The sequence below is a fragment of the Miniopterus schreibersii genome, assembly GCF_964146895.1.
Source record: "Miniopterus schreibersii genome assembly, chromosome: 10".
NCBI classification, from domain to species: domain Eukaryota; kingdom Metazoa; phylum Chordata; class Mammalia; order Chiroptera; family Miniopteridae; genus Miniopterus; species Miniopterus schreibersii.
This window is the reverse complement of record NC_138110.1, coordinates 17,521,604-17,548,213: the sequence shown is the minus strand read 5'-3', so window position 1 is coordinate 17,548,213 and position 26,610 is coordinate 17,521,604. Positions and strand designations below refer to the sequence as shown.

Below are 26,610 nucleotides of genomic sequence, written 5' to 3'. Positions count from 1 at the left end.
TGGCACAGTTTCGTTGACTCATACAACGAACAAAATGCAATGCACTTTAACATACTTTCTAATCATATTAGTTTATACGCCTGCCTTGCTCTTACCGTAATTTTCACCCTTTCCCCACCCCCCCCATCACCATAAATCGCTTGGTGTCTAACGGTTATTGATTTTCCTAGCAATCGATGGGGCGAACAGGCCGTTCTCTGGGTAACGACAACGGGGACTAGCAGCGCAGAGCTCGAGAAAAAAATGCGCGCTTTGGGGCGGCAACCCCTCACTTCCGGCCTCGACCGGGGGCAGGAAGCCTCCGCACGTGGACCCACACGATTCCCTGCCCGCGCTTCCATCCGGGCCACTGGCGAGTCGGCCGAGGCTGCGCAGGCGCGAGCCGCTCGGCCCACGGTTTCCCTGGAGACCGGGCGGAAGCCGCCGGAAGCTGCGCTGCGGTTGGCCGCCGCGGGATGGCGGAGCTGGGGGTGGAGCCGGAGGAGGAAGGCGGCTGCGCCGAGGCGGAGGACGCGGCTCGGGCCATGGAACGCGCGGAGGCGGGGGTGTCAGGCGGCTGGCGGGGTGCGCCGGGGCCGGAGGAGCCTGGCGGCCTCTCCTGGTGTACACGAGAAGGGCGGGGCGGGCGGACGCCCCGGGCGGTGGCGGCGGCCGTTGGGGTGCGACCGTCCCCGCCCCGCTGGGTTACTTTCGTCTTCCTGGCTCTGCGGGGAGGGCGGCCGCGCTGCCTGGTGTTTTCTGGCTGAGACTAGGACAGGGGGCGCCTCGCCCAGGGGGAGTCGGGTGGCGCGTCAGTGCGTTAGTCGAGGGTGTAAGTGTAGCAGCCCCTCGAAGGGCCCAGTGGGAGCCCAAGAGGCGCCCGGCGGTTTGACGCTCAGAAGCGGGGAGCCGTGTGGCCCAGGCAGGGGGTGCGGCCCGGCCTTAGGCCTGGAAGGCGCGGCCGGGCTCGAACGGAGGCCGAGGCCCGTGTGCGGGGATCGCCTCTGCGGGGAACCCCTTCCAGCCTCCGCTTTACCTTGTATCGCCCGAGCCCTGGGCTCTCCTCCCCCCCCCCCCTTTTTTTTTAAACTTTTAAATTTTGGAATAATTTTAGATTTACAGAGGTGGGAGAGATAGTTTCCCCTAATGTTATTTCCATCACCATGGTGTATTTGTCAACACTAATAAATTAACATTGGCATATACTGTTAACTAAAGGACAAGCTTTATTCACATTTTACTAGTTTTTTCCCACTATATAAATTTTTTTTTTTTTTTTCCTGTTCCAGGATCCAAACCAGAATATCGTATTGCATTTCACTGGCCTTATTTTTAAACTGGTGTTAACAGCTGGAATCTCATCTTTCTCGTGTCTCCATCCCCACCTCCCCATTCCCCAAGACATGAGCTACTTTTTAAAAATCCAAGAAATATTGACTCATTCTTGCAACTTAGCATTTATTGGTAGTCGATTGTATGCCCGGGCACTGTTACAGGTACTGGTGATTCAGCGCTGAATCATAATCCTTTCATATGGGAGCTAAATATAGTCAGTCCCCTGAAACCCATAGTTCTGTCTTCTGCAGTTTCCTATTTCTGATTTTTTAAAATGTAAGCACATGCCAACTTAGAATAGTTTTTAAGTTGTTTGGAATCAGTGTTTAAACTTTTCTGCCCCTTCCTGTTTACCTAAATTTTACTATCAACTTCCAAGTGAGAGGATTGCCTCTTGCATCTTTCATTATTGATCAAGATTCCCCCCCCACCCCCGAAATTTATTACTTTATGAGACAAATGCTAAGTGAACAGGACTGATGACCCTGCTGTAGGAGGAGTTGCTCTTATGCCTGTAATTTTTAGGTGCTTTGACAGATACAATAAATCCAGGGAAAAGCTTTAAAAATCACTCTGCATTCTCTTTTTCTCAGTTACCATGTTTTAAGGAACTGGCCGTTGCTCAGAGATGATAAGCAGCCTGAATATATTTTTGTATTTCTTTGCATATTGTGCACCAGTTCATGATCAGGTGGTGCCAGCAGGAAGCTCTTCATCCAGAGTCATAGTACACGTGGATCTGGATTGCTTTTATGCACAAGTAGAAATGATCTCAAATCCGGAACTGAAGGGCAAACCTTTAGGTAATTTTGAACGTTGATGGTGTTTTTGTTGTATGGTAGGATTAGCACTCGTTTATTATGTTTATTGTGTTTTGATGTGTTAACCATTAAGAAAGGTTTTGGAAGCAGTTTCTTAAGGTGCTTTATAGACAGAATATTTGCTTCACTACCAGGTGTAAACTTTATAAGCCTCATTTAATAAATGATGAATTTGACACAAGTAGTGTAAACAACTGAATAGATGAACAGAAAGCCCATAATAAACTTTTCGTTTTTTCTCCATGTTTGAAATTTTACAATCCTCTTATCTCAAAACATCCTCTTTTTATTACATTTTAATAGAAGTTTTCATCTGTCCTCCCCTTTTTGAAATCAACTCTTGATTTGTGTAACGTCTGACAAAATAGTTTGAACAGAATCGTAAATACTAAGGCATATATAGCATACTTTCCATAAAAACACAAATATCTTTTTAAATACAAGGTGAAAAGAAGTTTTACTTTGAGGATTCTCTTTTAACATGTTAGCTCATTTTAACATTTTTGTTATATCTTAAATCGGAAAAAGTAAATTCACCCAAATTTCTTTTATAAATGTAGTAAGGATTTACCTTTTAGTATAAGCATAAAGAGCAGTTTTGGTTCACTTGCTGCTACCCTCTTGTGCTTAGTTTGGTTTTGATAAATCCTAATTCAACCCAGCCTAGTTGATTTACTGAAGAACTAAGTTTTTGGTCTGCCAAGGTTGGTGTAGAATCTTTAAACTTTCCTGAGGGTGTCAAGGAGTTAGGATTAGGGGACCTAAGTTTTCTCCTGAAGGCATTTCAATTGGTAGCATTGTAACACAAGGTGCTCTGTAGATAATGCTTAATAAAAAGACATTGAGTATTTAAGACAGGAATAAATGATAGTTGGGAAGTGAGAAGTGTGTTGCTGAAAGTTTCTAGGAGAAAGCAAAATAGTTTTTTATTTATACTCAAATATATGACTACATAACTCGGGCTGGTGACATAGTAGTGATTCCATATTATTTAATTCTGCATTTAAAAATTTGCCAATCTAAATTTGTCAATCTAAATTTGTATGTAGTTCACTAATGAATCTTACTATTTTTGACCCAGTGATTCTATTTTGGGGCATAATCTGATATGTCAAAAATCTTTATGTGAAATAATCTTTCTTTGCCTTATTTATATTAAAGTTTTAGAAACATGTCTTACATTATGGGAATGAATATAACCTTTTTTTCTTCTACATGTTTGTGTTTACATGTTTTAGGTGAACATTACTTTTATAGTGGTAAACTAGTCAACTTGCTTAAAGAGAATAGCAAATTTTAGCTATCTTAAGCCACCAGTCAACTAGAATTTTTATACATTCTGTAGATCATAATTTAATCATTTGACAAGGAGGGTGCTCAGTATGCCTCCTCACTGTTTAATCTTTTCTGCAGATTTCTAGAAATAGTAGTTTAATAATTAGAACATTTATTGGGAGAGATCCCTGAAAATTGCTATAGGTTGGCACTTGTAACAGAGCATTGCTTTATATTCATTGGAGAGTTACTCAGAAGATCCGTGAGTTTTTCTAGCAGTAACCAGTAATTGTACTCAATTACTTTTTATCTGCTTTATTTTTTGGTAAAACATGGTCTGGAGTTATATATAGAATTGTATAGAGTTAATTCAGTATAGATTATTCTGGTTTTGTATTGTCTGAAAAGGAATTCCAGAACAATTTTATATGTGTCTTTTTGGTGAAGACTTCATAGAATATATTGATTTGTGGTAATTTCTGTTAAATTTTACTTATGGAACTTTGATGAATGGATGTTATATTTTTTAACTGAGATAAAGCTTTTTATTTTTATTATTTTTTAAAAATATTTGTTTTTACTGATTTTTTAGAGAGGGAGAGGAATAAAGTGATAGAAACATCTATCAGCTGCCTCCTGCATGCCTCCTACTGGGGATTGAGCCTACAACCTGGACATGTGTCCTAACCAGAAATCAAACCAGTACCTCCTGGTACATGGGTCGACACTCAACCACTGAGCTACACCAGTCGGGCTAGCGTTTTATTTTTATCAAAACAGATTGAATTACAACTTACAGTTATAAGATGGAATTAGTAAGTTATATTTTTAAGATGCTTCTTTAATTCTCAGTTTTCTCATAAAATATTTATTTCTTATAGGCGTTCAACAGAAATATTTGGTGGTTACCTGCAACTATGAAGCTAGGGAATTTGGAGTAAAGAAACTTATGAATGTTAGAGATGCAAAAGAAAAGTGTCCACAGCTGGTGTTAGTTAATGGAGAAGACTTGACTCGTTACAGAGAGATGTCATATAAGGTTACAGGTACAGATTATAGGCAACGTTATTTTAGCATTACTTTTTACATAGGATGCCTATTCATTACATGAATTTTTAAGTAAATGTAAAATGCCACAAGTCAGTTCCTTTTTGCTAATAACTTTATTTTGGGTCTTACCCACTTTTTAAAATATTTATGAGGATGACTATATAAGTAATATTGACAAAAATGTAAAGTTAGAAGGAGTTTGAAGTCTGTCATGACCGGTGTCATGTAAATATAGGAAAAAATGTAAAACAAAATTTAACAGTGAGAAAATGGGAAGATATACTAAAGAAAGCCAAATATTTTTAATTTTTAATTTAAATGAATTATGAAGAAATATACTATAGGCTAATGCATTGGTGTTAGTTGGGTTATTTGTAGCAGTTTTCAGGTGAAAGGGTTAAGTATAATAACCAAAAGTGGTAACAAATTAACAGGAAAAAAATACTCAAGAAAAATGGACAAAGAATATTAATAGGCACTTGACAAAAAGGGCAAACACAAGGTCCAATAATTATCTTGAAAAAAAGAAACTTAAATTCATTATTGGCTAAGGAAATTTGAATTAGTAAGATACTATTTTATATCCATCAGACTTGCAAAAAATAATGTGAGAAAAAGTAGAAACAAAGTATTACAGCCTTTTTGAAAAAGCAATGTAGAAACTTTTTTTGAAGTTAAAGTTACATATTATATTCTTTAACCCAGGGATACAGCCTCTGGGAATTTAAGAAATTGTATGGACATGCTTACAAAAATGTATATTGCATCATGATTCGTGATTGGTAAGCATGGAATGAAAACAAATGGTCATCAGGATGAGAACTCAAATATATACATTGTTAGTTGTTGAGTGAGCAAGAGCTAAGATACAAAAAAGTGTAACACATTTTTCCATTTGTATAAAACAATAGCACAAACCCTCCCTCATATATATGTATATGTGTGTACATGGACAAGAATAGACACATGAGAGGATATATACTAAGTTTTTAATACTAGTTACCTTCTGTAGGGGAAGAGGCGGTACAAGACTACACTCTCAAAATAGCACTTGTGCATCTATGCAAAATTGTGTGTGTCTGATATTAAGTTGATTTTTAGTGTACACAGAAGAAATTACATGATACATAGAATTGTGCATCTTGCCTTTGTTCTTGTCATTCATATAGCTCCTCATTGTTTTTAATGCCTGCAGTATTCCATTGCGTTTTGTTTCATACTTATTTAACCAGTCCTCTAGAGTGGTATGAATACAGTATGTCCCACTTTATGCCTAATGCCCCTGCATATTTTTAAATAGCAGCTCGTTTTATTTAAAAAAAAGGTCTTGTTTTGAATGATAAATTTTATGGTTTCCCTGATAGTAATGGATTATTAGGCCGTTAGCAACTTTTTGCTCTTACTAATATATGCTTCAGTAGACATTTTCATATGGAAATGTTGGCATACTTTTTGGGGGATATCCATAAGGTAAGAAAGAGGTTAATTGCTAGATCAGAGGTAATTTGCATTTAAAATTTTGAATACTGCTATATGTTGCACTTGATTTGTCCCAACATATTGCTAGTATGTATGAGAGTGTTAGCTATTCTCAAATGGTAAAGATTTACCTCGTGTGAAAAAAATAGTAAATGTTTTCTGCCATCCATCTGGTATCAATAGGTAATTCAGAGAGAAATGAAATTTTTCAGTGATTTCAAAGTTATTAGTATTAATCCTAAAAATGAGAGTTGATAGTCCTGTTGAATTGATATCAAATCTTGGTTCAGTTAAATTTAGTGAACATTTTACTTAAGGACTAGGTTTTGTGCTAGATGCCGGACATTGAAATTCATGTAAATTATGGTCCATCCCTGCCCTTGAGGAATAAGCTGGGGAAATGACTAATTAAAACATTGAATTGTATATTTTGAAAATTAAGTAAGTTTTCTTTTTGGCTCAGTAACAATTGGAAATTATAAATTTTGTTTTGTTTTGCCTTTAAAAACTCCTGTGGAAAATATAGCTAGAATACATTATTACTTGTTTTTACTTTTCTAGGCAGACTATAATTTATTCTTTGACCTACTGCTTCAAGATCATAATTAACTATAAGCATTGATATTTAATGTACTACAAATACAGAAATTGTAAGTATAGGAGATTGAGCTAAATCTACTGCTATGAGTATCTGCCCAGGGAATATCATTTTTGGATTTATTTTGTTGGAAAAATGTTGTCTTCACTCAAAATGTGATGCAGGGGAAAAAAATCCCAGTTAACTGAGGACTTTATTAAATGTATTGTGGAACTGTGAATATATGTAAAACCTTTAACAACATATTTGAGGTAAGCATAAAATAGTTCAATTTATTCTAGTTATAACCTCAGTTACATCTGTGCTCCAATATTATTTAAATTTAGAGTTATTGGAGGAATTTAGTCCAGTTGTCGAGAGACTTGGATTTGATGAAAATTTTGTGGATCTAACAGAAGTGGTTGAGAAGAGACTACAGCAGCTTCAGAGTGATGAACTTTCAGCACTGACTGTGTTTGGTCATGTGTACAATAATCAGTGTAAGTGGTTTCTTATCTATTCTATTAAGTATTTTAAAGTACATACATTTCTTTTTTCTTATTTCTTTTCTGGAATACCTTCTGTTTTTTTACTTTTTATCTATTTTTTATTGTTGATACTGTTACAGATGTCCCCATTCCCCCCCCCCTTGCCTTCCTGCACCTAAGCCCCCCCTTCGCCCATCACCACTGTACTGTCGTCTGTGTCTATGGATTATGCCTATACATTCTTTAGCTTAATATTCTGTGAGTTCAGTGAATTAATTGACTTTCTAAAAATGTTATGGCTTTTGTAGGAGGTATAGCCAAATTTAATAATCTAAGATGACTAAAATTAGGTGTTGCTTATGTAGCTCAATGCTCTGTGCACTTTTCATTTCTCTGACACAGTCTGTCCAATATTATTTAAGTGTCATACCTCTCTTAAGTCATCCTTAATTTAGAGGAGTTGGCTTGATAATATGCTTTTTAGAGTAATTTTTGATTCTCTTAAAACTATCTTTAAGCAACCTTTTGAGGTAGACTAAATTTAACTTTGTTGCCTCTTGCTTCTATTCCCCCAAGGCACCAAGACCCTCCTGTTGCCCCCTGACTTCCCCAGTTAACCCTTGTGGAAGCTTGCCCAGGCCCACCTTCCATCTTTTGTAAGCTCCTAGTTAATTAGTTCAGATAATCTTTGCCATCTCTTAGCATGAAAGCAGAATGGTTCATCTCCTCCTCATATTAAAGTTTAAATGACTGGTGGTATTTCCAGGGATATTTGCATTTGAAAATAAGCTGCAATAAGCTCTAGTGACTTTGCAATTAGACTTTGAAACATCTTGTGACTGCTGGTGACTTCCACATCATACCACATAGAGAACAGGCTACTCTGCTTTTGTGTAAGACTTGGCCCTGCCCGGCCGGGCGTGGCTTCAACCTAGGATCCAGGTGATCGGGGTTCGATTCCCGGTCAGGGCACATGGCCAGGTTGCGGGCTCGATCAATGACTCTCTCGTCATTGATGTTTCTATCTCTCTCTCTTCCTCTCCTGTCCTCTCTCTGAAATCAATAAAAATATATTAAAAAAAGAAAAAGAAAAAAGACTTGGCCCTGACCATCCTGCTCCTGGGTCTCAGCACGTGCTTCCTCTTATCCCTCTTTTTTGAGAGCTGATGATCACTCTCCCATCTAGTTCTCCATCTCCCTTATTAAAGAAAAGGGAGGGGGGACCTAAAATTCTCTTCTAGAAGAAGACATGAAGCTTTCCCTGTCTTTTGTATCTGTGGTCTCTTGTCACAAAGACTAAGTAGCAAGAAGATTGCAGATATATTTCTATGTAATTTTTAAAGCAAACTCAGACTTTGGATAGAACATAGTACAGAGAGCTAGGTTTTATATCTTAAAAAGAAAATGTCTAATTCTTCATGAATTCTTCCTCCTCCCCACAAGATTATGTTAAGAAATTTTTAAACATACAGAAAAATTGACAAAATATAATACAGTGAGAACACTCATTATACTCTCCTTGTCGATATATCTGTTGCTACCATTTTTCCACATTTGCTTTACCTTGCTCTTTAATGATTGGTTGACATGATTGATGAGCCATTTGAAAGTAAATTGCAGATATGATACTTCATTTTTAAATACTCCTGAGGATAAGGATTGTCTCATATAACTGTAATACCATTTTCACACCTAAGGAAATTTGTTTCTAGATAATTTCCCTACACTTTTCATAAAGGATCTCTTAAATATGGACAGATCTAAAATTTTTGTATAGCTAGTGTGTTAAGTTTAGATTCAGATATTTAAAACTGTAATGTTTGCTTTCTTATTAATGTAATAAGATACTTTTATGCTTACAGGTAAACATGAATAAAAATTTTACCAATGTCAGTAGGAATTTTTTATGAGAGGTCAATTTTCATAATCTATTCATCATTAAGCACTCCTGTGCATTCTCTCTCACAGTCCCTTGGAGTTCACTCCCCTTGGTTATTTACTTTACAAAATTCCGGTGAAGAACGAAACAGATTAGTTAAGTGGGTTGGCAGTATGACGGTGGTGGTGGGGGCGTTGAATATAGGTTAAATAAATAAACTCGGTTACCCTTTTAAAACTTATTTGTAAAAAAGGAAATTAAGTTTTTTTGTGGTGACTTTTAATGACATTGGCTGTTTTTATAGCTATAAACCTGCATGATGTCTTGCACATCAGACTGCTTGTGGGATCTCAGATTGCAGCAGAGATGCGGGAAGCCATGTACAATCAGCTGGGTCTCACTGGCTGTGCTGGAGTGGCTTCCAATAAACTACTGGCAAAATTAGTTTCTGGCATCTTTAAACCAAATCAACAAACAGTCTTATTACCTGAAAGTTCTCAAGATCTCATTCATAGTTTGAAACACATAAAGGAAATGCCTGGTAAGACAAATATATTTGAAAAGTATATATTGTATTTCTTTAATTTAAAAAATTATATAGATACATGTAATTGTTCTTAGAGCCTATGTACTTGGCATTTGGAGAAAACTAAACAACCTAATGTTTTCTGGAGGTAAATCTGTATGAGGAAATATATAAAAGTACTTTTCTCTAGTTTCATCTACTTTTGTGTAGTTTGAATATGATGATGAAAGTTATAACCTGGAAGCATATAGTCCTTTATTTCCAATCTCTGGTTCATACTCTTATACTGTATATTGAATCTAAAGAGGTGAGTTGGTCTTTTACTAACTCTATTTTGGGGATTATATATAAAATGTTAGGGCTACACAGGACCTTTCAAAGCATTTAGGCTTAGTTTTTATTTTAAAGATGAGGAAACTGATTTTCTTGAAGGGTTCAGTGTGCTGTTCAGGTGATGAGGCATGTTTGTATCATTGAAGATCAAATACTTATGCTTTTATAGACCATCAATAATGGATATGTTAAACTTCATTTCTATGGCATTGTTGGGGATAAAGATGTTATAATAGAATTCTATGGAAGTGAATTTCTAAGACAACTGAAACTTAACCTTTAGATGTCATAACTTCACATTTTTAACCCATGTTATGTGATGCCCAAATGTGTTACACACTGCCTTGCCTTCCTTAAGTAATACAGTTGTAACCTTTTGAATGACCTGAGTCTGTGTTCTGAGGAACAATTACTGTGTCAGGTTGTAATACGTTGAGGACTGTATACTGATATTTAACACCATTACTTGGCATTACTTTTTGAATTACTGTATTTGTTGTTGTGGTTTTTTTTTACAGGCTTTCTCTTTCCTTCCTTATTGCCAGCTTGCCAGCCCTCTTATTACAGCTGTGAAAATATCTGTCATTCTACTTTAATAATTTCCCCTACACACCCATCGCCTTTGATTTATTTCTTTTACTCTTCAAGGAAACCAGATAACTGTAGAATTAATTTTTTAAAAGTGAGAGGAGTAAAGAGGCCCTAAATTGAGCATTTTTCCTGTGATAAAATATGACTGAGTTTTCCTGCACAAAACTTTATGATATGAGTTTTGCTAATGAGAATACTTTATTTTTGGTTTGTTTTCTGGCTCTTAGTTGTATTCAGATGGTAAATATTGCCAGATATGTGTCATGTTGTGTATAGAAATCAGTTATGTTAGCTAATAAGTGCATGCTAATTAATTTTAATTGCCTAGTGACAGTTGTTCTTTACATGGATTATCACCGTGATTCTTAAGTACTTCCACAGTGGTGTATAACAGGTAAACATTTCGTTTTATCAAGACCGAATTTATCGGTTGTCTTTGTATTCATTATATTTTATTAGGTACATTAGGGCTGTTAGGTTTTCAAAGTGGTTCATGTAACTCACAGGCTTTGAGCAGAACAATCTGCGAAGAAAAATCTAATTTTTAATAAAGTTTGATCTTAGCAAAATATTAATTATGAAATTTAAAGATATGGTTGATATAGTAGTTATAATATTTTAATTAGCTTTATTTTAAGGAGAAAAGCTATTGTAACACATTATGCCTTTCTTTTTGTTTAGGTATTGGCTATAAAACTACCAAACGCCTTGAAGCTCTGGGTATCAGTAGTGTGCATGATCTTCAAACCTTTTCATCCAAAATATTAGAAAAGGAATTAGGACTTTCAGTTGCTCAGCGTATCCAGCAGCTCAGTTTTGGAGAGGATAACTCTCCTGTAACACCCTCAGGACCACCTCAGGTGCATGATAATGATTTTACTTGAATAGTGGTTGTCACAGTAATTGAGATAAAGATTTCTAGTTTATTGCTGTTTTTATTATTCTAGTTTGCTTGTTAGGTTAGTATATGATCCCTTTCCTATGAGGAGGCTAATTTATTATAATAGATTAAAAGTATTCTTAAATTGAATCTAAGAATTAGTATTTAAATCTCAAGTTAGCCATAGCCTATATTACATATATGAGTCAAAATATTTTAATTTTTTAAAAAGTCTTAGTTTTAGAGTAGTTTAATGATTTAGGAAATGGAGAAGAGTATAATTGCCCAGTTCACATCGATTATTTTTTTATGTGACAAGCACTTTACTAAGTACTTTATATACATTAGCCCCTTTAATTTTCACAAACCTTTGAGGTAGGTTCTATTGTTTGTACGTTTTCCTCTGTCCCCTTCCCTCATTGTTTTTTTAAGGTGAGGATACTGTACTTTTAAAAGTTTAAATAACTTACCCAAGATCAAATTCAAGTCTTAGGAGATTAAGAGCCTAGCTGTAATTATACAGTAAAGCTTGGAGTTGCTGCTAGAGCTTTATAATTTTCTTGACATCTAGTGCACTTTCTAGTGGAGTCCAGTAACTTGTAGATAAAAAGAGTTAGTATAAAAGTGAACTAAATGACTCATATACTAAGCACAAGAGGTAAGTTAGTCAAGAATGTGTTGATTTACTTGACATATACACTGATAATTGGATATGCTTATTTGGGTTTACAGTAATTCTTATTTGTGCTTCTTTGGTAGTCCTTCAGTGAAGAAGAGTCACTTAGAAAATGTTCATCAGAAGTTGAAGCTAAAAGTAAGATCGAAGAATTACTTTCTAGTCTTTTGAACAGGTGATTTTCTGTTTGCCATATCCTATATATTCTGTACATAGTATATGGAAAGAATACTAAATGTTTTGTCTTGGAACCTACAGATTAACTGGAGTCTAAACAGTGTAATTGTAGATCATTTATTACTAAATTTCTTTATAAACTATTGCAAAGGTAGTAACAGATGCTCTTACCTAAATTTAATCCATCTAGTTCCATTGGTTTTTAGTAACATTGTGGTTATATTATGGATGTTAAGTTGCTGATAGTTACCTAAGGGGGTTTTATGAATATCTCTAGAATCCTTACACCTATAAATTTATAATGGTTGAGGATAGGTAGTTACTAAGAGCAACAAAGATGGAGAAAGCAGAAGAACCATTAAATCTCCTTTGCCATAGACTATGTTCAAGAAAATTGAGTCAGACAAAAGAATAGCTAAATGGGGCTATTTGTGAACAGTGAGAGTGATTATGGGTATGTGCAGGCTAACTGGTCTGTAAGTACATGAGCAGTGTCTGTTGGGATTATGACTATACAAATAGCATGGCATAAATGGAACAAGACATGTTTCTGATGCTCCTTTGCCATCATATATTTATTCTCAATGCTCCGTAAGAGTATTATCTCTTTTCTTCTCATTTCTTTGATTTCTCAAAATGATGTCAGGGATCTAACAGTTTTGGATAGGTGTGTTTGTGTAATGATGCCTGAGTGGCTAGCTGACTAGAGAAAAAGGTTTTTGGATGACTTGAAGTATCAGAAACTGATGAAGTGAAATTTCCTACAACTTTATTGTTACATGCAGTGTGATTCTCCTGTCCTGAGCAAAGCCATGCAGCTCTTCATTTGCTGCATGCAACTGAGGCCAACTGTATGACCCAGCTCCAGTGATATGACTCAGGCTGGGCTGTGAAAGTGCTTGTGAAACAGAGACATCTGCTTTGTAGCAACTAAATATAAGTCTAATATGAAAAGCCTTGTCATTGGTAATAGTTCCGCCCATAGGAAAATGACAAGAATTATAAACTTTATAGGTTTTCTTCTTTAAGAATCAACCCAGAAGTGAGAATAGGTGCTCTAAACCTGTGGAGTACCAACTATTAACCACTGTCCTCATCTCTGCTTGCCATTGCCTTTCCTGTGCCACGGTCTTTTATTTCAGTGGTTGAGGTGTAATACTGTTTAAGCGACCAGCAAAAAATAATCGTGTGTGAATGTATTTTCATTCTAGAGAATATGACGACACTCTAGGTATGTAAGAAGTATAAAATCATCTAACTTTTAATCCAATATCTGGGCAATAGTTTAAGATTGCTTAGAATATAAACTTTTTCTAGTATGTTTTAATTAATTATAGGAGCCACATCATTGTCTTTGAATTGCATAATGACTTAAATAAGTTTAACTGGAAGATACTTAATCTAGTAACAGGTTTACAGGAACTATTTAAGATATTTATTACTTTAGTGAAGCAGCAATCAAGAAATTTTGTGATAAAGCAGTAAAAGAAAAAATTATTTACTATAAAAATCTAAATTTTCTAATTCAAAATTTTCAATTTGAGTATGTTTAAGTGTACAGTATTTGTATTTTGTATTTGTGATTTTAAATGCATTGCCATACATATAAAAAGGAAAATGCTATTCTTTAATGACCTGTTTTTTTCCTAATTAGATTTTCTGCTTTTTAAGTGAATTTTCTATATCATTAAAACTTTGTTTTTAACCCCAAAACCAAGACCATTTGAATGGAACACTTTTTAAAAAAAATTTTTTACTTGTTGATTTGAGAGAGAGAAAGGGAAAAAGAAACATTGAAATGTCGTTCCACTTATTTATGTACTCATTGGTTGATTATTGTATGTGCCCTGACCAGGGATTAAACCTGCAACCTTGGCACTGTAACCAGCTGAGCTACCCAGCCAGGGTTCTTGGAACACTTTTTAAAATACATGTAAATATACTTATCTTCCTAAGTATAGTATATAATTGGTCTTTCAAGTTATTGCTGTAATACGCCACATAGTGGTGGTATTACTCCTGGCTCCCTTGGGTCTGTTTGGGGAGGAGTGCTCTTTGACAAAAATAATCATATTAATTTTTTTTCTTTTGTAATCTTGTATTTTTAAAATATGTGTAAAAAATTTGTCACTCTTCATATATTTGCTTCTGTCAGTGAATGATTCTCTGTTTCTTTAATTTTCTGCTGATTTTAATATTTTGCTTTTATTTTTTGGACTTGGATTATAAAATGGCTTGTTATAATTATGTCTTATTTCTGTTCTTTTTCTGATAGCACTCAATTTTGAGTGAGGCCTGAGAGCCTTGCACTTAAAATTTTAGAGCTTTCTTATGTAGACTACAAAATTTATTTGGGCTCTTCAGGGACCTTTATTGCTTACTGCCTAGTTATCAACTGTGTTTATAATTGTTATAGTTACTAAATCTGACACCCTTAGATAAATTGTGGATTAGACACTTTTTAAAAATCTTTAGGTAATATTTTTTCAAATTGCTTGTTTCCCTTTTCTCATTATTTTTAGAGTATGCCAAGATGGAAGGAAGCCACATACAATAAGATTAATAATCCGTCGGTATTCATCTGGGAAGCACTGTAGCCGTGAGAGTCGTCAGTGCCCTATTCCATCCCACATAATTCAGAAGTTAGGGACAGGTATGGACTAATTTCCTAATAATTTAATTGGCAGGTTGGACTCTTAAAAAAGCAAACTTTGAATTAGAAATACAATCCATAGGTAGAGGGTCTTCACAGGGAGTTAGTGAGCTATTAAATCCCTTTATCAGAAATTTTCACAAGAAAAACTTTGTTGTTTTTTAATAGATTATAAAAGTAAAGACTCAGTTAAGAATGTTTCCCAAGTTCAGAGAAAACAAAACTATCATTATATGGCATGAGATAACTTCTTTATGAGCATTTAGATTGTTTCCAATTTTTTCGCTATTATGAAAAATGACACTGGCAAGTCATTGGGTGGATGTATGCTTTTGTTTATCCTGAGTGTGGGTTACAAGAAGTGAAACTGCTGGATTGTATGGTAAGTTGAACTCCAAGACACTGCCAACTTTTTCCAAAGTGAGCATAACAGTTTACATCCTCAGCAACAGTGTATGAGCATTCCAGTTTTTTCATATTCTTACTGATATTTAGTACTGTAAGTTTCTTATATGATAGTCGTTCATGTGGCTGTATAGTGGTATTTCATTGTGTTTGTATTTTCTTTTATGGATAGTGCTTGTAGTGTTATATCTAAAAATTCTTTGCCAAAATCAAAGGTCACAGATCTTACTTCTTATGTTTTCTTTTAAAAATATTAAGTTTTCAGCTTTAAATTTAGATCCACTTTGAGTAATTTTTATGTGTGGTGTAAGGTAAGGGCCTTAATTTACTATTTTGTATGTAGGTATCCATTTGTTCTAGCAGAATTTGTTGAAAAGACTATTCTTTCCCCATTGAGCTGTCATTGTACCTTTGCCAAAACCTAATTAACCATAAATGTAAAAGTGTGTTTTGAGGACATTCTTACTGCATTGACCTATACATTTATCCTTATATCAGTTCTACCATCTTACTACTTCGTTGTAAGTTGTGAAATGAGGTGGTGTAAGGTCTCCAGCGTTAATTTTTCCAAATTGTTTTGGCTCTTCATTGTCCTGGGCTTTTGTTTGTAGAAAGATTTTAAAGTAGGAATTTGATTTCTCTGTCTGTTATATGTTTATCCAGAGTTTCTGTTTATTTTGAGTCTGCTTCAGTATGTTGTATCTTTTAGAAATATGTGCATTTCATCCAAATTGTCTAATCTGTTGTCACGAAGTTGTTAATATTTCCTTATAATTCTTCTGAGGGAAGAAATGAGGTGTAGTGATGTTCCTCATTCATTCCTGATTTTGGTAACTTGTGTATTCTCTTTTTTCCTTTGTCATTCTAGCAAAGGTTTGCCAATTTTGTTGATCTTTTTTAAGATTCAACTTTTGTTGTCATTGTTCTCTCTGCTTTTATACTTTCTATTTTTTTTTTTTTTTTTTGCTCTGATTCATCGTTGTTTTCTTCTTTCTGCTTGCATTAGGTTTATTTTTATTTAAAAAAAAATTTTTTTTTAAAAAATATATCTTTATTGATTCCAGAGAGAGGAAAGGAGAGAGAGAGAGAGAGAGAGAGAAACATCAATGATGAGAGAATCATTGATCGAGCCCACAACCCGGGCATGTGCCCTGACTGGGAATCGAACCCTGATCGCCTGGATCCTAGGTCAACGCTCAACCGCTGAGCCACGCTAAACTATTCTTAAAATAAACCTAATGCGCCCAGCCGGGCGTGGCTCAGCGGTTGAGCGTCGACCTAGGATCCAGGCGATCGGGGTTCGATTCCCAGTCAGGGCACATGCCCGGGTTGTGGGCTCGATCCCCAGTTGGGGGCGTGCAGGAGGCAGCGGATCAGTGACTCTCTCATCATTGATGTTTCTATCTCTCCCTCTCCCTCTCCTTTCCTCTCTCTGAAACCAATGAAGATATATTAAAAAAAAAAATAGTTTATTGAATTTTAGAGAGAGGAAGGGTTAAAAGAGAGAAACATCGACATGAGAGCATAGCACAGGGGGAGATTTTTTGATGTCATCACTCTACCATGACCAATATCTCATATTTCAAATCTTTTCAAAACTTTTACTCATTTGCATTTAGTATTAGCAGTGAGATGTCCTAGTTTTATATATACTGTCAAGAAGTCCTAATGATATCTGTTTAGGATTTTAATTTAAATTAGATTAAGCTCTTAATTATTATATAATGTGTTTAGATGCTGTCTTCTTAAACATTTTATTTAGGAAGTTATGATGCGATGACACCAATGGTTGATATACTTATGAAACTTTTTCGCAACATGGTGAATGTGAAGATGCCATTTCACCTAACCCTTTTAAGTGTGTGCTTCTGCAACCTTAAGTCACTAAATACTGCTAAGAAAGGGACTATTGATTATTATTTAACACCATCACTATCAACAACTTCACGCTCTGGCAAGCGCAGTTTTGTAAGTACAGTGTTATTGGATTTGTGTAGTTAAATTACAAATCTCAGTTTGTGTTTAACTGATACAATTTAGAGTTTGGGTTATATTTTTTGAATGACTTACATGTATTTAATACTTATCATATTATAGTTGCCAGCCTTAAGTATACTGTATTGTGATCAAGAAGAAAGCATAAGCATCACTGGGTAAAAGAGAAAATCATTATAGAGATTCCCTGTTTTGGAAGTATTGAAACATTTATAACCATATACAGGAATATGATGATTAGCTCATAAATATGAAAGTATTTTCAGATACTGGAAATCAAATTATTTTGTCTGTTAATTTATACATAACCTACCAGCACTTCCTCAGTGTTTTGTTAAAGTATTTAAATTTTCTTGGTTTTTAAATTAAATTGAATTTGGATAGCAGTATTGATAGAATATGACTGCTCGTTTTACAATTGTAGAAATAAGAGTGTGGCAGTAGAGGCAAAGGTCAGGCATATTTTCAGATGACTAAAACAAAGCCCTGTATATGATCATTTGGCAAACCTGTATTTACTAAATGTGGGATTCTTTTTTAAAAATATCATCTTCTAGTAAATTGTGCATACCTACAATTAACTCAAAAGTGTTTTTATTATTTTCTTTCTTTTTTATTATTTAATCAGTATACTTTTAGTAATATTTTATTTACATTTAAGATTAAAATGAGAACAGAATAGTATTATAGAAATAATGAATTAGTGTCCTCTTCAAATTACTTTTTTTCTCTGACCAATTTTATTCCATTTATTAACTGAAATTTTAAAAAAGTGTTGACTTTTTACTTTTTAATCTGTAGAATGAGAATTAAAGGTCTTTAATTTACAGTGGTATTAGAGAGGTAAATATAAGTGAAAGTGCCTTGTGTGTGTCTGGCACACAAAAGGTGCTCAATAAATACAATGACACGAATCACTTCTTCTTTAACTTTTTTGAAGTTATTGTGTTGTTGTTTCCTGAGTTATATTTGACTGTGTGTACATTTTTATGCTGCTTAAAAATTTAAGTGAAAAGTTTTACATAAAAATATATCTGTAATACTTTCAACAATAAAGATAAGTTTAAAAAAGAAAAGGAGATCCCTTATGTAAAATTGCCCCCCCAAAAGAGTATCGAGTTTCAGTTATGCTAATAAAAAAGTTCTAGAGCTCTAACGTACAACATGGTGATTATAATTAATAATAATGTATTGAATACTTGAAATTTTCTATAAGAATAGATATTGTGTTCTTACCCCCCCAAACACACACAGTGGTAAATAATGTGAGGTGATGGATATGTGGATTAACCTGATTAAAGTAATCAACATCACATTGTATACCTTAAATATGTAGAATTTTTATCTGTCAATTACATTTCAATAAAATTAGAGAAATTTTTTAAGAGCAAAAAAAATACAACTTAGAATTGAAGGTGCTTTTAAATTTTTATTTCATGTATATATAAAAGGGGTAGTAAAAGGGGTCAAATATATAGTGATGGAAGAAGATGTGCCTTTGGGTAGTGAGCACACAATTCAGTATATAGATGATGTATCATAGAATTTACACTTGAAACCTATATAATCTTACCAACCAATGTCACTCCAGTAAATTTAATTTTTAAAAAAGTGTTATATCTTAATAATGTTGTTGGATTTTTACCGAAGAAGTTTTTTTTTTCCTTTCTGTTAAATGTTACAATTTAGAATAAGGATTTTCAGAAAACTAGTCCTTGATGTTCTATGCACACATACAGATAAGCCTGTCTATATATATTTATACAAGTAGGGTGTTCTGAAAAATGTATACACACACTTAGAATAATTATAAAGTCAGTGTTTATTAAAATACATTTCATTTTCAAAATTGAGCTATCAGCTGTTAAAGTGTATATACATTTTTTTGGGACACCTTGTATAATATATCTAAGTATTTAGGTACCGCTCAGTGAATCATTTCCTTTTCTAGGCCATCATTCTTTTATCCACAGAATTGGAAGTTTGCGTACATGATTGTTAAGATCCTTTCCAGGTCTCTAAATGAATACTTATCTTCTGGCTCAGAGCTGTCTAGGAAGGAATCTCTGCCTGAAATAGTGAGTAAAGATCCACACAATAGTGTGACTAATTGTGGTGGATTAGTCATCTCTAGCTGTTGGGAATTGGCCAGAAGGATTGAAGTTATTGAGTAGGATAGAAAAACATTGGTCAGATAATAGGTATATTCACACTTTAGCAGCATGAATATTTAAAGATGTTAGATATCTAAATTATTATGTTATCCTTGTGTTCTAGAAAATGAAAGATACTCATATGGAGGATTTTTCCAAAGACAAAGAAACAAATTGTGATTTCCTACCAACTGGAAGAATTGAAAGTACAAGAACTGGGGAGTCTCCACTAGATACTCTAAATTTTTCTAAAGATAAAAACAGTGATGAATTTCTACCCTGCTCACTTCCTGAGGGTATTGACCAAGAAGTCTTTAAGCAGCTTCCAGTAGATATTCAAGAAGAAATCCTGTCTGGAAAATCTAGAGAAAAAGTTCAAGGGAAAGGAAGTTTGAGTTGTCCATTACATGCCTCTAGAGGAGTATTATCTTTCTTTTCTACAAAACAAATGCAAAATAGTCCCTTAAATTCTAGAGATCATTTATCTAATAGCAAACAGATACCGTCGTTATCTCCATGTGAACCTGGAACCTCAGGCTTAAATAGCAATAGTTCCTCTTACCTGTCTAGCCAAAAGGATTATTCACATTATCTAGACAATAGTTTAAAAGATGAACGAATGAGTCAAGGACCTACAGAATCTCAAGGATTCCACTTTTCAAATACAAACCCCACTGTGTCTGTTTTCCATTCATTTCCAAATTTGCAGAGTGAGCAGCTTTTCTCCAAAAACCTCACATCAGATAGCCATAAGCAACCACCAGCAACAGTGTCTCATCCTGAAGGACTTGCAGAAAATATAGAGCAAGATTCTGCTGAGAAAATTACCTTTCCTTCTGATGTTGATCCTGAAGTTTTCTATGAACTACCAGAAGAGGTACAAAAAGAGCTGTTGGCTGATTGGAAGAGAACAGGATCAGATTTCCACATTGTACATAAATAAGCATATTCAGAAGAAAGGTCTAAAAAGCAAGGGAAAGACCATTGTTCTCAGATTAGCAGTTTATTAAGCTCATCTAAATTAAACACTAATATTCAATAATGTCACAATCCAATATAAAATATTCCAAATAAAGCAAGAATAGTTATGGGAAGTAAATTCTGGCACAAAGTATAAAAAATTCATAATAGAAGAAATAATGTAAAACATTACCTTCCTCTTATTTCTAAAACTATTTTATAATGCTTTTCAATAAAAATATATCTTGGTCAGCATTAGTTCGTTTTCCATAAATTGAGGGGAAAGGTATACTGTATATGCCTACATATAAAAAAATAGACTGACCAAATCATTACTATGCTATAGCAAAGAATTTTTTTTTCTGAAATATGAAATGGCTTATGAAATTCAGCCCATTGAGAAGCAGCCAAATAAATTCTGCCAACTCACCTATTAAAAATGTAGATATCTTTGAAGTGCTATATCATTTATTAAGTTAATTTTTTAAAAATAGCAAAGTGATGCAAATTCAGTTAATGCCTCTTATTACACCTAGAACTTACCACAATGCGTGACACACAGAGGGCACTCAATAACTGTTGAATAAGTGAATTGTGTGGCAGGGGCCAGATGGGGAGCTGGGCAGGGGAGTGTATATACATGTAGAAAACTAGAAGGAACTCTAAGCAGAAAGATTAAGGGAAGGATGGACACCAGAAGTGCAAGGTGGTGTGGGTCTCTAAGAATGCAAGATAGTTGGAAGAACATTTCTTTCTGTCCAGTCTGTAGGGTCTAAAAGCAGTGCATTATATGTTTTTGCATCTTCTCTACATTTTGGAGGTGAGATTAAGAATTTCACACCCACAGCTAATATGCACAGTTACTAAACTGATGGATGTCCTCTTTCTTACATGTTACTGCCTTCATCTTTTGCCTGCTAGATTAAAAATTGGATATAAGATTGTAGACACCTTTAATTTGTAAGAGGTAGAGGATGTTTCTAGAACACGTCGCGGTATCCCTTAGTACTGTTTGGAGGAGTCCTGTTTATAACCTTTGCAGATATAACTTAAAGAAAAGACAATAAAAATAAAGTATACAAACATAAAGAGTAGCTTAAAATTACTTTCTTCTAGGTAAGAAGTGTGAACTTAGTTTCAGATTCCTTGAAATTTGAAAATTCCCTAACCACCAAGGATTTTTAACAGGGAATTTGGGGTTATCAAAAACAACTTGTAGCAAGAACATCAGAAGTTATTCACCATGCAAATAACTATAGAAGTTTTTATATGTAGTATTCTGATAAGGTTGTTAAACTCAAATGGAGTTTATTATTTTTTTAGATAATTTATTTTTTAAAAAGTTCTAATAATCCTTATAATTATCTCAGCCAGAAATCAGTATCTGACTTTTTAAGTTATCTTTTATCTTTGTCTGCTTTTAATAAGATAATCTTTTTTTCTTTAGTGTTCTACAAATGTATAATGTTTGGAATTGTGAATGTTTTTTTTTTATTCTTGATATATGCTCATATCCTGTATATTTCATGTTAATTTCTAAAGGAAAAAAAAATTGTTAGCCACTGGCCCTTGGAGTATTGTTTCCCTATTCTAGGACTCTCGATTGCACACACGGACTTTCTTACTCTATCCTTCATGTCCCTTAATCTCTGCTGCTTTTCATTATCTTGTTTATCTGCTACATTTAGACTAATTTCATCAGTTCTGTCTCTTCACTGATTTGTTTTTCAGCTGTGATACACTATTTGAAACACTAATGATGGTTTTAATTTTAGTAAGTATATTTTTCACTTGATTCTTTTTCTAATCTTCCTGTTTATTCATTATGGTCTCTTATAAAAAAACCTCATAAATATTTTATATTTTATTTCTGATTATTTCAGTACTAGTGTAAGTTTTCATAAGTCTAAATTTTCTGATATTGGTGTGTACCATTTTGGCTTGTGTCCTTGAGCGTGTGGCCCAGCTTAATCTGTGGGAGGACAGAGGACTAAACTGTGGTGCTTCCCTTCAGGTATGATTTGCATTTGCTGCAGTGAGGCAACAACAATCCACAGGCACCACTTGAACCCCTTCTAGGTCCTGGCAGTGGAGTCATCTTTGAGCTGCCTGACCTTGCTACTGCCCTAAGGTTTTCTCTCCAGAGGTCAGTTGCAGGCCACTTGCCTTTAGAATAAACTCTACCTTCCAAGCTTCTTGCCTCATGCTTCCTGCTCCTTTCCTGGTTAGAGATTTATATAGTAAAACCAATCAATGAATTATGAGATCTATTTTGTATTAAGCATATCTCTTCCACCATAGTGTGGAAGTACAAGTCTATTTGAATTTAGTTTTTCCATGTAATCTTTTACTACCAATTGTTCCCTGTTCTGTGCTGCTTTCCCACCCTCATCCCCTTTCCTTCTTTTCAGATTGGTTGGGTTTTCTACTCATCATGTTTTACCTCTACTGATGTGAAATTTAAACAGTCTAAGCACTTTGGATTACCTTTAAAAATTTAACATGTTTAACATCTAAAAATGGCAAATACCTGTACCCTCTCTGCAAATACGAGGATGTTCAAATATATTAATTCTAATCAGATTCCTCTAGTTCTTTATGTAGCCCTCAAATTGGATAGTATTCGTATGTTATATAGTCATTAAGTTTGCTCACGTTATTTATTTATTTAGGCTCACCTTTTTTCTTACATCTCAGACATTTCAAAGTAGAATTGTTTTTACTTTCTGAAATGTCTTTAGAACTGTGGACTTCTCTTTGGCTGTTTTAAAATACTTTTATCTTTGGAGCTATGCAGTTTTTACTCTGCTACAGATTTCTTTTTATCATGTTTTTAACACATAGCTCATTGATGCTCTCTTCATTTCTTTTTCAGTCTTCTCTTTCTCTTTGGATAGTTTTTATTGCTCTGTCTTCAGGTTCACTAATTTTTCTTCCATAGTGTATCATCTGTTATTTCTTTTCACTAGTTTTCGTTACAGACATTTTATTTCTCTGGATACCTGAATTGGGTTATTTTTGTATCTTTTATATCTCTACTTAATATGCTCAGTTTTTCTTTATCCTCTTGAACATATGAAATATTAGTAATTGTTTTAAGGTCTTTTTCTATAGCTCATTTCTGCATGTATTTCTATTGATTTGTTTTTATTATGGGTCATATTTTTCTGCTCTATGCATGCTTCGTAATTTTTAAAATTGTATTGCAGACATTGTGAATTTTAACTTGTTAGATAATCGTTTCTGTTTTGTAAGTATTTGTGAGTTGTGCTTTAAAAGGTTACTTTATTACATGTGACCAAAGCAGCATTTAGTCTAGGAACAATATTACCCTACTACTGAGACAAAATCCTGAAGACACATGCCCTGTGATTTGTGAGTTGTTTTTTTTTTTACTCTGGTTGGTCATAGCATGAAATATTTCTGGTCCTGTGTGGTCTCAGGAGATTTTTTTCCCTTTGCACCTATCAAGTGGTTCCTTCCCACACTTGGGTAATTTCTTGTACTAATCAGTACTCCGCTGAAGACTCGAGGGTTATTCTTTGCAGCTCTCTGGGCAGCCTCTCTCCTCCGGTATTCTGCCCTATGAACTCTGGCCACTTTGGTGTCTCCAGACTCTCAGCTCTTGTCTGCTCAATTCACAGACTGCTAGGTTCTCTCTGGCTCTCGCCACCCAGTACTGCACCCTGGAAACTCTTCAAATGAGTGAACTAAGGAATTGTAGGGCCTCATCGTAGACTTTTCTATCCTCACCTGAGGATATTTTTTTCCATTGCTTTTCAGAGAGAGTGGAAGGGGGAGAGAGAGAGAAACATCAATGTGAGAGAGACCGGGGCCGGGATCGAGCCTGCAACCAAGGTACATGTCCTTGACAGGAATCGAACCCGAGACCCTTCAGTCCGCGGGCTGACGCTCTAACCACTGAGCAAAACCAGATAGGGCTCATTCATGGACTGTGTGTGTGCGTATCTTTTTCATTCATTGACTTTTACAGGTAATTTCTTGTTTTCTAAATGTTCCTTTCCATAGCATCCTGTTTCTTGGATACAATATTTTATTATCTCTCTAAAGATGTTAGTCATAGAACTTCCAAAGATTTCTCATATTTGAATTTGCTGTTGTTTGATTAAGAGTGTGTGACTAAAAATCTGATTGGACGCTCTGGTAGCTTGAAAAGGACTTGTCAACTTTAAATTTCATGCAGGATGATCTGCCTGGGCCATTTGGGGGGAAACTCCTGATGTCAGTATCATTAGGTCTTTCCTCTTGGACTGTTTGTATTTCTCAATGATGATGCTTGAGATAACCTATGTGAATTATGGATGTTCTTGTGTTGTGGGACCAGAGTGGGGGAAGGGGATTGGAAGTTTCACCATTCAGTATACATATAGTCATTCAATCCTCCTTTTAGTACACTTCCTACGTTCTCAACTGTACTTGGCATTGTCCAGTTCAAAGACCATCTTGTTTTATTCTTCTCTGGAGAATAAATCTCTAGTCTTCTGTTGGAGTTGGGTAGAGAATCTAGGAATATATTTTTCAATTAGTTTCACCCATTCCTCATGTTGCCTCACGTCATTAGTGTAGCATGGGTCCTGTGGGGGGAAATTAGGTTTTGCCAGTTAGATGTACTCCCATGATTATTGAAAGGTGAAAGTGCATTAAATTTTACATAGTGAAGGTGAGATGAAGTCTATCTTCCTGACACTTCTGACTTTTTTGGGGTGACAAGGTTGTGCAAATGAGTCGTTTTTATAACATTTTTTAGTCTATTCTCTGGGAGGGAGAATTGTTAGGGTGATGGTGCCTGGTCACTAGCTCATGGATGTCAAGAAGTATTTATGGAAGTAAAAGTAATGATTTCCTGATAATAGGATTACAGCTGTAATATATGTTCTTGCATATAACAGTTCCAGTGTAGACTTAGAGGTAGTATCTCTCCTGGCCAGTCGCCTCCACAGTATTCTGGTAGACATCCCTGATGGCCTAGATCCCACCCTTCCTACTCTTCCAACAAAGCTCTACGTGTCTAATTAGCTGTATTAAATCTGTCCCCTTCTGCTTAAAACACTTAGGTTGTGTCTGTTCTGCCCTGTTCCTAGAATGACACAAAGTTCTATTTCATTTTTTTAAAAATCTACTGGGACTTTTTCTTATGCTATCTGTATTAAACACAGTTTATTAGTCATGTTTTTGTTTTACTTATTATTTTAAACATTTTTATTCTGTATTAGGTAATAAGTTTAAATTTTTGGGTGGAAGACTAATTTTTTGTCTTTATTATTTCTCCTGGCAACTAATTCATGCTGGCTGTTTCCTTCATGTGTTCTGTGGTTTTGGAGTGTGGGCTCATATTTGCTGGGCTTTATTTGTGGGACTCTCATAAGGTCTGCATACCATGTGTCCCTCCAGAAAATATCTGCACTTGCTTCTGCCAGCACTTTGGGAACCACAGCTTGGACCATTTTAATTTCTCATCTTGAAAACTAAACCCTAGATCTGGGCAGACTGTGGGATGAGATTCCCAGGGGATACTCCTGTCCCCTCCACTGACCCCGTTAATTTTGTCTTTTATTTTGTGGTTGGATTATTTTTTCTAGTTCACCATTTTACTGAGAGACTAGTTCATTGAGTTTCCTGGTCAATCTCATCCAAGTTACCTTGTGGGAGGCCATGGTTTTGTCTTCTGCCTACAAACTTAGATTTAATTATTTTGTTTTCTTATTTATCACATTCCTCTGTTTTGCATACTACCACCACTTGTAAATAAATTATTGAGCTGTGTGAAATTCACTTTCATCCTGTTACCTCACAGTATTATTTGCACTATTTTTTTCCTGTAATCTTTATAACTTTGTTCTATAAAGTTGACTCATGTAAACGATGATGTGTCATTTTTGTTCACAAAGAGAGTCCTGCTTTTGATATATAGAGGTGGGGCTCTCATATTTGGTGATCCTTGGGGTATCCTTCCTTTCCTAAATTATATTTATTACACATTAGATATACCAAAGTTTAAGATACTACTAATAAAGTATTTTTAAAATATGTTAAGATCTTTTGAGAAAACTGTAAACTTTCAAATGTTTTGGTCAGGAAAGTGGAACTTCTATAGATATTTTAAGCAAGGAGAAGTTTAATATAGTGAATTAAGTGCCTACAAAATCATGGGGAAGCTGAAGGTGTCGGTTCTAGGCTGGGACTCCAGAAACAAATCTGAAGACTAGACAACCAGTGTACCAGGTGAGCTGTCTCTTGAGACCATCAGTGGAACTATGAACTCCAGAAGCTGGAGTCCATACGCTGTCACCATTGCCACTGCTGCTCTACATGTGGAAGGCTGGAGGACAGTCACCCAGCACTGTGACCCAGGAATCA

At 35.2% G+C, this 26,610-nt stretch overlaps 1 protein-coding gene across 6 annotated transcripts; it reads left to right on the top strand.

The window, feature by feature from the left end:
• Nucleotides 1-438: 438 nt before the first annotated feature.
• On the top strand, nt 439-21,283 carry POLI (DNA polymerase iota). 6 transcript variants are annotated; one of them, XR_013999602.1, is made up of 11 exons: nt 439-564; nt 1,995-2,117; nt 4,292-4,456; nt 6,864-7,016; nt 9,188-9,424; nt 11,015-11,193; nt 11,973-12,064; nt 14,589-14,719; nt 16,887-17,092; nt 19,071-19,197; nt 19,397-20,486. XR_013999602.1 is itself a non-coding variant. In XM_081148260.1 (10 exons), the coding sequence occupies exons 1-10, from the start codon at nt 525-527 to the stop codon at nt 20,213-20,215; spliced, it is 2,145 nt and encodes a 714-aa protein (XP_081004386.1). In that variant the 5' UTR covers nt 475-524; the 3' UTR covers nt 20,216-21,283. The 6 variants fall into 6 exon arrangements, 5 of the variants coding, with proteins under 5 accessions (XP_081004386.1, XP_081004385.1, XP_081004384.1 ...); XM_081148260.1 differs by lacking the exon at nt 19,071-19,197 and having other exon boundaries at nt 475-564; nt 19,397-21,283; XM_081148259.1 differs by lacking the exons at nt 439-564; nt 19,071-19,197 and adding an exon at nt 1,269-1,475 and having other exon boundaries at nt 19,397-21,283.
• Nucleotides 21,284-26,610: the final 5,327 nt, after the last annotated feature.